We start from the raw sequence: 12612 nt of genomic DNA, 5'->3' as shown, positions 1-12612 counted from the left end.
TGCAGTTATATGGTATCAAACAAGTAAATGGTACTTTAGTAATCAATAACTTAAAAGAAACCTTTATTAGGTTACTGTGAAGAGCAACCAGTAATATTTTATAAAAATAGATTGGGATGTAGTGAAATCTTATAATACATCTCAGTACTTGATGGAACTAAGTAAATTGTGGATCTTGACCCCACCATGAAAGTGGTAAAGTCATAGTTATATAAAGCAATATTGTAAAATGCAGGAGTTTTTATTAGGTATTTGCATTAGTAATATTTAATTTGAACGACAATTTAGAAAACATTTAGGAAAACATTTCAGATCCACCCAGAGGTAAAATCTGAATCTTTGTTTGCAAATAAGACACTTATAAATTAACAAGGAAAATAAATTTTACTTATCCTTGAAAAATTGAACAAAATTTGTACATGGAGTAATTCCTTATAAAGAGATAAAGCTGCCTAATTTAAAACAAAACAAAGAGGAGGTTTGAAAGAAACTTCTATATTTTGATCTTTAAAAAGAAATAGAACTCACTGATCACTTTTATTTCCTGGCAAAATTGAAAGGAATACTCAAGCTTTTTGATCGGTTCTGAGGATACCAGAACCCTTACATTTTAAATAAATAGGTTTAAAGATTTGGTACTATAACAACTTTTAAGAGTTTGAGTGCTCTCCCACGTTAAAAAAAATACATTTTTTCCCTGTAAATTTTTGTGATAAATTGTAATTTAAGAAATGCATACAATACAAAAGTTTGCTAGTAGAAGAATCTACAAAATTTGAGAAAGTAAGTTGGGTTTTGATTGTTGCTGCTAGCAATGTGTTTTGAAAAGAAGGGTGTTTTGGTTTTTTTTGTTTGCTTGCTTGCTGTCTTGCTTTTGTTTAGAAATGATTAAAAGGTATGATGGTAAGATGTTTTCTCCCCCCCGCCCCTGATGTGCCCCCATATTTTGAAGACAATTTTAAAATGTCATCATAACATTCAAACATGATTAATTGGACAAATGTAAACCTCAGTGTGTTGTAAATTAATTCTACAGGCTGACCCCAAAGATTTAATTCAGATGGTCACAAAACACGTTACCAACTCCAGCTATGCAGACTGGCCGGAAGAAATAGCAATTCTGATTAAACATCTTCAGTACTATAATGAACGACTCTTGGATTTCACCCAGGCTCAAATTCTTCAAGGGCTTGGCAAAGGAGTGGATGTCCAAAGGTTTACAGCAGATGGTCAGTACAAGAGGGAAACCATATTAGGTTTGGCAGAGTAAGTGGTGTCTACTTTCCATATCTTTTAACCTGTCATATCTAAAATGCAAAGCAGAATCTATATTTTCAACTGCACTTAATCAAGTGATGTTTGTATTATTATTACTTATTACTTATTTCAATTTATATAGCTACCCATCACAAATCCATGACTGGGTGGCTCAGAGCAATTGAAGTTATATGAAAAAAATAGTAACATATATAAAAGAGTATAAAAAGCCATGCAACAAGCCAGTCATTAGCCAAGGTATACCAAGAACTGTTAACTACAACCAGCAAAGCCATTGTACAAGCTTCATTGAATAGCAATAGTACTTAGGCTTATATATCACTTCACAGTGCTTTGCAGCCCCCTCTAAGTGGTTTACAAATGTCAGTATATTGCCTCCAACAATCTGAGCCCCCATTTTGCTGACCTCCAAAGAATGGAAGGCTGAGTCAACCTTGAGCCGGTGATGATTGAACCCCTGGCAGTGCGCTGAATTAGCCTGCAATACTGCATTCTAACCATTGCACCACCCCAGCGCATTACGGGTTCCCCAAAGCCGCTGGTAAAACCAAGTCTTTAACATCTTACAAAAAGCCAGTAGGGTCAGGGTCAATTTGATCCTCTGGGATATGACAAGAAGAGAAGGTGAGTTCCGTGACAAAAAAAGGCTCTCTTTCTAGCCTGATTGCATTTCCTAATAGTCAGCACCTAGCGAATGCTTCTTGCAATAATAATAGTAATATTACTTCTACTATTATTACAGATTTGTTTATTTTCATTTTAAAAGGTATAATAAAAAGATGTAATTGTTAATGCAATGCACACCACCTTTTTACAAAGGAGACGTCTCCAGTCTAAAAATATAGGCACAAGGAAAGATGCAATGTATTGGTATTTTTTTCCTCTTTATTCCTTTTATTTACGGTTGAATGCTGCTACTTAATTTATGATGAGGACCAGGAGGTTAGTTATATTAGAAAAAGATTCATTATATTAAATCCTGAACATGAACAGCAACTCTGCAACCCTGTGAATGCTTAATGTATCATCTCTAAGCATGTGCCATGCAGATCACCATCACAGGATAACCATCAGTGACATCATGTTTCTAATATTTTCACATATATTTTGCTTTTCATAATATTGCTTTCACAGATTAAAGTAAATTAAAACACAAAACCACATGTGGTAGCTGGTTCTATCATTGCTTTAACTGCCAAACCATATGTTAGGAAATCTGCATGGCAACCAGAGGTGGTATTCAGCAGATTCTGGGCAGTTCTGGAGAACCGGTAACAGAAATTTTGAGTAATTGGGAGAACCAGCAAATCCCACCTCTGATTGAAGATTTTACAGTATCCTTCCCCTGCCACGCCCACCAAGCCACACCCCAGAACCGGTAGTAAAAAAAATGTGAATCCCACCACTGGTGGCAACCATGAAGTTCTTCCCTTTTTGCAAAAGAGGAGATTAGACCATATTGTCTAGGATGGCTTATTGTATGGATCTGGAATATATGTATATATACAGTACTTGACACATAATAGAGGTAGTTGTTGAAATATGACCACTTGTTCAGCGATTGTTCAGAATTATAACGGCATTGAATGAAGAGGATTTATGACCTGACTGTGAAGTTGTGGCTGCTGCAGCATCCCTGCGATCATGTAATTGTGATCCAGGTATTAGGCGCCCAGCTTGCGATTATGATGTCATAAACGAGCCATGGTCACATGATCACTATTTGCAACTTTTCCTGGGTTCCCATAAGCAAAGTCAATGGGGAAACCAGTCGGGAAGATTTGAAGTTGTTCCCATAAGTTATTCCCACTAATTTTTTCCCCCAAGGAATCCCCCCTATGGAATAAGAGATTACAGAAATGTTGTACACCAGTGATCCTCAACCTTTCGTATGCCGCGGCCCGGTATCCCCAACCTTTTTTATGGCGCGGCCCGGTACCGGCATTAGCTGGGCGCCGCCATCTTTTTTTGATGAAAAAGTGCTTCTGGTGACCTCACTGGAAGCACTTTTCATCAAAAGATGCGGCGCCATGCGCTCGTGAGCTTTCCGGGTAGAAATGGCTTTCTACCCGGAAAAGCTCACCGAAGCGCTAAGCGCCGCCATCTTTTTGATGAAAAAGTGCTTCCGGTGAGCTTCTACCTGGAAAAGCTCACCGGAAGCACTTTTTCATCAAAAAAAGATGGTGGCGCCCAGCAAACCAGCGGCCCGGTAGGACTTGTTCCACGGACCGGTACCGGTCCGCGGACCAGTGGTTGGGGACCCCTGTTGTACACCATAGCACCTTCATGCCCGTCAATCTACCCATGCTCCATAGCACCTTCCCTTAGCCCTTGCCTGCCTGCCTGTGTTCAGAAGTGCCAGCCGACAGCCCCTGCTGGGTTGTTCATGATTAAAAGTGCCTGCCCCAACTCAGAGGTTCCCACCTGTGCCCCTGCCAGCCTGCCTATGCTCAGAAGCGCCTGCCTGTAGTACCCTCCCACTGAAGCATGGTTTCCAATGCTCCTTGTCTGGGGCTACTGCCGTTTCCTCCTTAATGACCCACACAATCCTGAGGTTATGAAAGCAACCTGGACTGATGGGATTGCTGCTGTTAAGCAATGCAAATATGTGATATCGCATTTTATATGCAGTTTTGGCCCCAATTGCCATTGCAACCCAAGGACTACTATATATATGGAGAGATAGAGAAATGCAGCTGCATTTGTTTCTGAGACTTGGTAATAAAAGCTCCTTGAGTATGAACTTTGCAAAATTATTTATCTTATTTGTCTCAAAGTACGGTATCAGGTGCATATCAAGGAACCTTCACATGGCCTTCAAAGGAATGTAGATTGCTACTTCTGATCCATACTTACAGAAATTGGTGAGAATGTAAATTCCCCCTTCATAAAAGGCGTTCCTTGATTTCAACTTTCATTAGCAAAATATGCAGCCCTTGGACCCAATAGTAATTCTCCAAATGCTTTGCTACAAGTTCTATATGCTCCTATATGATATTCAACTTGCCTAAATAAATTTACGTAGTTAGGTTGGCTTTTCAGAGTCTTGGTCAAACTTCATATTTTTTTGTATATTCTTCAGCAAAATATGCAGCTCTTGGACCCAATAGTAGTTCCCCAAATGCTTTGCCACAATTATATATGCTTTTATATGATATTCAACTTTATGCGGTTAGGTTGGCTTTTCAGAGTCTTGGTCAAGCTTTATATTTTTTATATTCTTCAGCTTTTTTAACTGTCAACATCAAGAACAAGATTTATATAGATGTGAATAGAAAATACTGGTTTCTACCCAGGAGAGGTGGGGTTAGTTAATCCCTACTAGTAATGCACATTGAAGCTTGAGAAGTTTTATATCTAATGAAAGCCTCTTTGCTTGAGTTCAAATACATAAATAACGTTCCTGGGACCCAAACTGTAGCCTCTGGTGATTCCACATTAATAAAGAAATTACTGAAATGTGAATAATACTTTTATTCTTTTAAAAAAACAGACTTCAGAGTCTACTCCTTTTCACTCGAGTTATATGTTTTATAATATTTTTAGGGTAAAATAAAAGGGGATGAAAGTTTAGTTTTTGAAGAATTTTATTGCAGCAGGATGTTCCAACCTTACCCAGTCATAGAACCTGTTACATAACCAAAAACAAAAAGCCCAACAACCCTGAAACCTCTGAACAAGAGGCAAAGCTCTAGCAATGGAAAATTGGTTGTATTCAAGTTAACTTTGTGGAGTGTGGGAGGGGGGCTTTGGACTGCTATGGAACTTAGGGTTCAATGAATAATTTGAAATACCCTGGCTTAGAGGAATAGATTTTATAGACACTGTTCTGTTTTGTAGTTAAGCATTTTTCCAATTGATTTTTTTTTTACTTAATAGCTATTAAACTTTTTTTCCACATGGGTAACCAGAACACTTGAAGAAAATGTGTACAATATAGCTCTCTCCTTGGCTCAGCGTTATAATGTCCCACTCTGGGAAGTTCATATGACACACTTGGAATTTCTCTTCAGTGACAGTGGGTAAGTACAGAAGATGGGTCTGTTTCATTTATTTTAAAGGCAATTATATATCCAGAAGGTGGAGCCCAAGTGAACATTCTCAACTTGATTAGCTGAGACAGTATCTATAGTTTTGCGCAGAAGTGCCCAACCTCCTTTTGGGTTTTCTGAATGTTTGCATGTTCGAGTTTCATGTGGCTTCTGTCAAAGGAAGTCTGAATAAATAATATCTCAATAACACTTTCTCCATTTTTTTGATAAACAAAATAACCCAACATGCAATTTCAGTGTACTAGGGCCACTTGTATGAATATTTCATTAAGCATTTAAGGCTAATTTGTCCTATATAAATTTCACAAACTTTGTCTGGCCTCATCACAGTAAAATTCTTATTACAGTTTAAGAGACACAGCATAACCACATAAAATAAATGTCTGAGGACCTCCAACTTTTATTTAAAAAATGTGTTTACCAGTCAGGAGAAGTTTTCAAATCCATTTTTAAAGTTCTGGGGCTTTTATCACTCTACAGTCAGAAACTTGACAAAATAACTCAAGAGCAGAGTATAAAATTACCCAGAAAATCACAAAACCTCAAAATAGCATCCAATGATCTATAAGCCTCTATTCCCTGAGTCCATCTTCAGAAAAGTGCGGTAAAAGTGAGATTGATAGGAGAGTTACAAGATAGTAGATAGAAGACTACACAGAAGTTTGATGCTGATGTTAAGTTTGCCAAAAAAAAAAAACCACCATGTAGCTGAACTCCCAGACCTTTCTGGACAAATGACTCAAACTTGGAAATTGCTGTTACTAGATCTACTTTGATGTTATTAGAACCAAACACCACTTTTTACTATAAGAGCCTCATACCCCTCATTTGGATATGGAAGTGTCGTGGTTTGGGGATGTTTGTTGCCTCAAGACCTGGATGACTTGCCATCAGTTAAAAAAGCAAGAATGCTGCTTTGTATTATAGAACTCTATGAGAGAATATCAAGCCATCTACCCATTATCTGCAACCATAGCACAAGAGGGTCGTGAAGCAAGGCAGCAATTCAAAATGTACAAACATGGCTGCAAGAAATGAAGACCATCAGATGAATTGATTGCTTTTGAATAGTCAAGAACAACCATTTGTCATATATAGAAATACATAGTGCATTTTTTCTTATTGTTTAATACAGATAGTTCTGGACTTACAACCATAACTCAGCCTAGAATTAAGGTTGTAAGTTGTGCCAATTGGTAAGTGCGTCACCATGTAAACATGCCCAATTTGACAACTTTTTTACTCTGGTCACTAAGCGAACCCATTTTACTCAATGGTGTTGTTGTTTTTTTGCCACAAATGAAAGTAAATAACCAGTTTCCAGCAAAAATCTTCATAAATTGTGGTTAAATGGCTGTGGACTGGCCATAATAGCCATAACTGTGGATTGGTTACCAAGCGCCCAAAATGCAATGGCAGTCAGTTATATAAATTATGTAAAATGGATTTATATAAGCTATACAAACTGGGGAGGGGGCACCATCAGAACTTTGAAACCAGGCCGCAAGGGGTCATAAAGTGGTATGTGATAGATGCTTGCTTATCTGCTTTATTATTAATATGATGATGTTGTGAATGTGCCTTTTAAGTGATTTTATAAAAATTATACATCATCAGTTTAAGGTTAGATATACAACCTGGTGCTTTCCATATGTTGTTAGAGTGCACCTTCTATATTTGAAATTATCACCCAAATGACCCTGGTGATACCTACATTCTAAAACATATAGAGAACAGAAGTTTGCTTAGCCTCTTCTTGAGTTTTCTGATATTTCTTTTTGGCATATCATTTAGAACTTTTCTTCCTTCTCTTGAAACTATTTGTTCTTTTGTTATAAAAAAAAATTACACTTGGAAATTTAGGGGAAAGAGAAATAGATTATGACATAATTTTCATATCCTATCTACTTGCAACGTACCTTGGTTAACAATTTATCAATGTAGGCTTGTAAAAATTGCCTTACTGTGAGAAGAGAATCCAGTTATGGGGAAGAAGAAGGACTATTGGTATATTTGCCGTTTTGAGTTGCATATGGGAAAAAAATGGCAGGATAAAAATCTTTTCAGAAATTGTTGGCAAACTATACGTTACCAGGTCTAAATCCAGTCTGTGTTTATCCATCTTTGCCTCATTCTTCATTCAATTGATATGTAAGTTACCTTTGCAGTGACACAAAGTAGAAAGCTACGGGCAAATTGGCTGAATGCTTAATTTTTAGTATCTTTAGAAAATCCGTAGTTAATACGTAGGTCCTACTGCTGTTGCATATAATTCCAGGAGAAATTTAGCTACAGCAACATGTACACGTTGCTAAGCAACCACCCAGTTTAGATAAAAAGAAGCCTGCTGAATGTTGAACAAATTTTATATCAATAAGAAAGCCATCTAATAACATGGACCTAGGATAAATACTTAACTGATTCACCTTTGAACAGAGGGCTATGAGGCATGGAAGCAGATAGTGAGTGGAGACAGATGGTACCTCTTAGAAGTACAAGTAGAAACCTAAATGAAATTGGGGTAGAAGCAAAAGGAAAGCAGGCCCTTACTGTTTATACTGAATATTCAGTGTACCATTATACTGAATCAAAATCATGTGAAGTACTAGTACCGCTTTACAAAACCTTAGTAAACCACACCTGGAATACTGCATCCAGTTTTGGTCACATTATAAAAAAGATGTTGAAACTTTGGAAAAAGTGCAGAGAAGAGCAACAAAGATGATAAGGGGACTGGAGACTAAAACATATGAAAACTGTTGCAGGAATTGTGTATGGCTAGTCTAGTGAAAAGAAAGTCTGGCGGGTGATATGATAGCAGTGTTCCAATATTTGAGGGGCTGCCACAAAGAAGAGGGAGTCAACTTATTTTCCAAAGCACCAGAAGGCAAGACAAGAAATGATGGATGGAAATTAATCCAACCTAGAATTAAGGAGAAATTTCTGTCAGTGAGAACAATTGACCAGTTGAACAGCTTGCCTTCAGAAGTTGTGGATGCTCCATCGCTGGAGGTTTCTAAGAAGAGGCACCAAAGCTACTTGTCTGAAATGGTATAGGGTCTTCTGATTGAGCAGGGGTTTGACTAGAAGACTTCCAGTCTCCCTTCCAACTCTGATATCCTATCCTACCTTATCCTATCCTAAGCATTAAACTGTGGCGTTATTAGAAAATCACACACTTTTGATTCATTTGGACAAAATCCTCACCAAACCAAGAAATTTTCCTTTGATTTGTTTCTTATTTCTACTGCTTAAAATCAAAAATTATTTTAATACATATTGTCCTGCACAATTTTATTGTTTCTTTTTATTATTAATTTTTTGCTATGTAGCAGTACCATTCTAAATTACAAATAAAAGCTTATAATTATTAAATTATTAGAACATAATATTTAAATACTTTGATTTGTTTTATTATGTCCTTCAAAAAGTTGCTGAATATTTAGAACGGTGAATAATTGTGCTCATGAGCTAGACAATTGGTTTGCAGATGATAGCTTAGTATTTAATGCAAAGAACCCCTGCTTTTGAAAAAAAATTCATACTTAATATTGATAACATCATCCAGTATTCAGCAGAAATTAAATCGATAAATCGATGTTGTTTCGTTGATTACATTTTCCTTTCTTTTCCATGCAGTTTGTCCACAGCTGCAATAGAAGACCGGGCAAAAAGTCTTGGCCTATTTGAGTCTCTGAAAACTGTTCCCAAAGCATTTCATGAGCATATGACCAAATATGTATATCCTATCATTGAAGGAAAGGATCACCAGCGCTTACTCTACTATTTCACACTTCTTGAGAACTGTGTTTGCTCTGAATTTGTGAAAGACACCATCAAACTTGAAACTCACATACGACTACTGAAAAAATTCAAGGCGGTTGCACCAGGTACAAGTTGTTAACATTCATAACTACGTAGCAAAGCTGGATGCCTTTAAAGATTAGGCTGCAGTTCAGCACTTGTTTGATGAATTTAATCTTCTGTGTAGCTGCTTGTTTCTGCCTAAGATTAGAAAGAAAGTTGCATATAGAGATCAATTAATTTGGTAATTAGTACATTACTTCATAGACCGTGCAATTGATACTTACTAATTGATATAAAGGTATGTTTTTTGTCATGGCTTTGTGCTATATAGTGATGACTTCTTGCAGATGAGCACAGACACTGATATTCATTGTCAGATAGATAGATAGATAGATAGATAGATAGATAGATAGATAGATAGATAGATAGATAGATAGATAGATAGATAGATAGATAGATAGATAGATCCATGATTGACCACCTTGATAGAACAGATAAAGGAGAAAAATGGGAAATGCACAAGATTGTTGTATACTTTTTTTTAACAATCTAGTCTTCCTATGAGGGAACATTGGCTTAAATTCATGGTAATAGTAGATATGTTCACTTGATTCATATTATATATAAGTTAAGATGATATTCTGGAGGGGATGCCTATATTTTACATTAAGACCACATCTACTGCCTCAGTTTGAGAATTAGACTGATATCCAATGATTCTAATGCCTACCACCATTTCTCAAAAAATGGATTTGGAGACTGTGACATTTCTGTCATTTTTATTAAAAAAAAATAGTTGCAGAACAATGGAGTAATCATATGCATCATGGCACTGCAGGTGTTGTGTACAATTTTTGGCTTTATATAGTACTATTTTATTTTAGTTGCCTATACAAAGAAAAGGCTGGGAGCCGCTGCTTTAAAACAGGATTGGAAAACCTGTATTCCCTGGGCTATTCCACTCTATTAGACTGTCCATTCCAATATGATAGGTACAAATGATGAGGCAACAGAATAGATCCTGACTTTTCCTGACCTGCTTATTTTCGCCTTGCAGATGAATTGCAGGATCCATTTCACCTACACTATTTTTTTTCTTAGCTGAGAAAAGATCAGGCCTGAGGACTATCAACCAGGGAAGGCATAATCAAATCTTGATTTTTTTTCTAGTTTGTCCAATACGTATCTTTCCCATTGGAGAAAATAAATAATGGAACATTTTCTTTGTGAAGAGAGTTTAGAAAAACATGGCTGCTCATATTATCCCTGGAAAAATGGGCGACACCAAGAAGTGGTGCACAAGGAGTGATGTCATGAAGGGGTTTTAATGAAGTTTTGGCCCCGGATAACATCCAGTTCCCAGTTCCCATGCCTGCTACAAGTTCTAGCCAAAACTTACAAAAGTATACTGAAGCTATGGTCATTTTTATTCAAGATTCTCCCATGGGATTTATTTCTAAATAAAAGTGTATGGGAATATGCCATCTAAGAGAGATTAATTAGAACAGAATTCACCCACATCTATACAATAGATAAACTCCTCCGTCCAGAAGTGTTTTAAACATAAAATTTAGTACACATGAAAATTCTTTTTAGTGCCCTTTGAACATACTGATGGCTGGTAAAACTGTCATCATGTGTAATTTTGATCTAGGAGTGGTAGGAAGAGTGACAAATTTATATCACTTTATCCTGTTGTAACAACTTTAAAGCTCATGAAGTGGGAAGTTAAACGAGTCTCCTCTTTGAGGCTTTGATATTCCTCCCTCCTTTTCTCTGCCTACTTGTTTCTCTGTTAAAACCTTGCATCGCATAATAACATAATATTCCATGCCTTAAATTGGAGGAAAGTATTTACTGTAATATGATGAAAATTATGCACTGGTAATCGGATCCCGACATCCATAAATCGTGTTTCACATTTTATTTCAATTTCTACATAGTTGATCCATAAGGACTGCTGCTCATTTTTTTTTTTTTTTTTGGCTGACAGGTCTTAATTATAAAAAACTAACGGAAGAAAATGCAGACCCTCTGGAAGCTTTGGATCCGATCCTCACAAGTCAAAATATTCTGCCGATTTCCAAGCTTGCTCCTAAAATCCCAGGAAAAGATGGAAGGTTGCTTTCTCCTAGCTCTGTCTATGCTGCCTTGATTAAAAAAGTGTTCTGGAAAGGGGATTCCCATCTGATTAAAAAGGTTCCAGAAACCCCACCAGAATGGCTTCATTCTTATGACATATGTGCCAAATACTTTGATAGACTTTACCCAGGAGATATTATCAATTTTCTGGATGAAATTACTTTTTCTTCAAAGGCTGTCACCAAAGTAAGTATTATTTTATAACAGCATTATGTGTATGACTTCCTTTTATTAGTGTAAAAAGTGCCGGACATAGACAAAAATCAGGGTTTCTAAATAGTTGGGCAAAGCACAGAGAAAAATATATGGAAAATATCAAAACAAATTATCATTTTTAAAAAAATCAGCATTTGAATGTTGTCAGGAAGAGGCTCCAATAATGGAAGCTATTGGATCCATCCAAGTTGGCAAAAAAAAATAGGCTACTTGAGAGCAATAACTTATTTTCAAGAAGTTCTGATTCCCAGGCATTCTCAAGCAAGGAACACACATAAAGATGATTATCTATGTACACTTCTCTACAATACTTGGAAATATTTTGTGTTTTAATTTTACAGTAAAAAATAAAGATTGATATTCACTATACAGTAGATATAATGACTAAATTTACACTTCATAGTAACCCATAATCTGTGTGAACATTTAATGGTTTAGTATGTTATGTGGATCTATCTAATTATAACCATGGCTAAACAAACCATGGCTTGCATGATCCATGGAGTTAGATTGTTTGCATTGAGAATTCTGAACTCCCTGTGGAAAAACTTTCTGGTTTTTTTAAGTCCTTGAGTGAGATACAGTTTATTTTTGCCCCCTGAGAAATTATTAACTGTCTGAGGTAGAGGAATTGGTAACAACCAAACATAGTAACATTATGAAAATCCTAATATGTAGCTGCTTGAAAACTCATTTGGAGAAAGAATGGGATTGCTCAGTTTACTGCCTTCCTTGTTTACTTGTTAATCCTTTTGAGCTCTTGACTCAAAATACTATTTTAAGTGGAATACTTCAACAGCTTCAGAGGCATTTGTCAAACCAGTTGAAGAATGAAGATTTCCACAGGCTATTATAAGGAAGGAAGTAGTTTTGTCTCTTGTGTGTTTTTAAATGTTTTTAAAAATTAGATAATGGAATCATTCAAGAGAAACATAGGCATGAAAAAAGAAATAGCATGGAATTAGACTTTGAAGGCAAAAGCTCTTTTCAGAAACAAATTTTTCTCTTGCTCATGTTCTGTTACATTTAACACATTCTGGTTCTTTACTAAAAAAAATATAGAGGAAATTTTTTAATCAATGTATATTATTCAGTTTCAGTATCCCCGATTCATGTG

General features: G+C 36.3%; 1 protein-coding gene across 3 annotated transcripts in view; it reads left to right on the top strand.

The window, feature by feature from the left end:
- NBAS (NBAS subunit of NRZ tethering complex) overlaps positions 1-12612 on the top strand; it is a 155168-nt gene that overhangs the window by 108015 nt on the left and 34541 nt on the right. For all 3 annotated transcript variants that reach the window (XM_087946859.1, XM_087946851.1, XM_026674297.2), the window contains 4 exons: positions 1037-1266; positions 5190-5300; positions 8970-9220; positions 11131-11465. In XM_087946859.1, the coding sequence (XP_087802985.1) occupies positions 1037-1266; positions 5190-5300; positions 8970-9220; positions 11131-11465 (927 nt within the window). The remainder of the gene's footprint in view (positions 1-1036; positions 1267-5189; positions 5301-8969; positions 9221-11130; positions 11466-12612) is intronic.

The sequence above is a fragment of the Notechis scutatus genome, chromosome 1 (assembly GCF_049901735.1).
Source record: "Notechis scutatus isolate UNSWTSFEM ecotype Mainland chromosome 1, rNotScu1.2, whole genome shotgun sequence".
Taxonomy (NCBI): domain Eukaryota; kingdom Metazoa; phylum Chordata; class Lepidosauria; order Squamata; family Elapidae; genus Notechis; species Notechis scutatus.
This window is presented reverse-complemented; position numbering and strand designations above follow the sequence as displayed.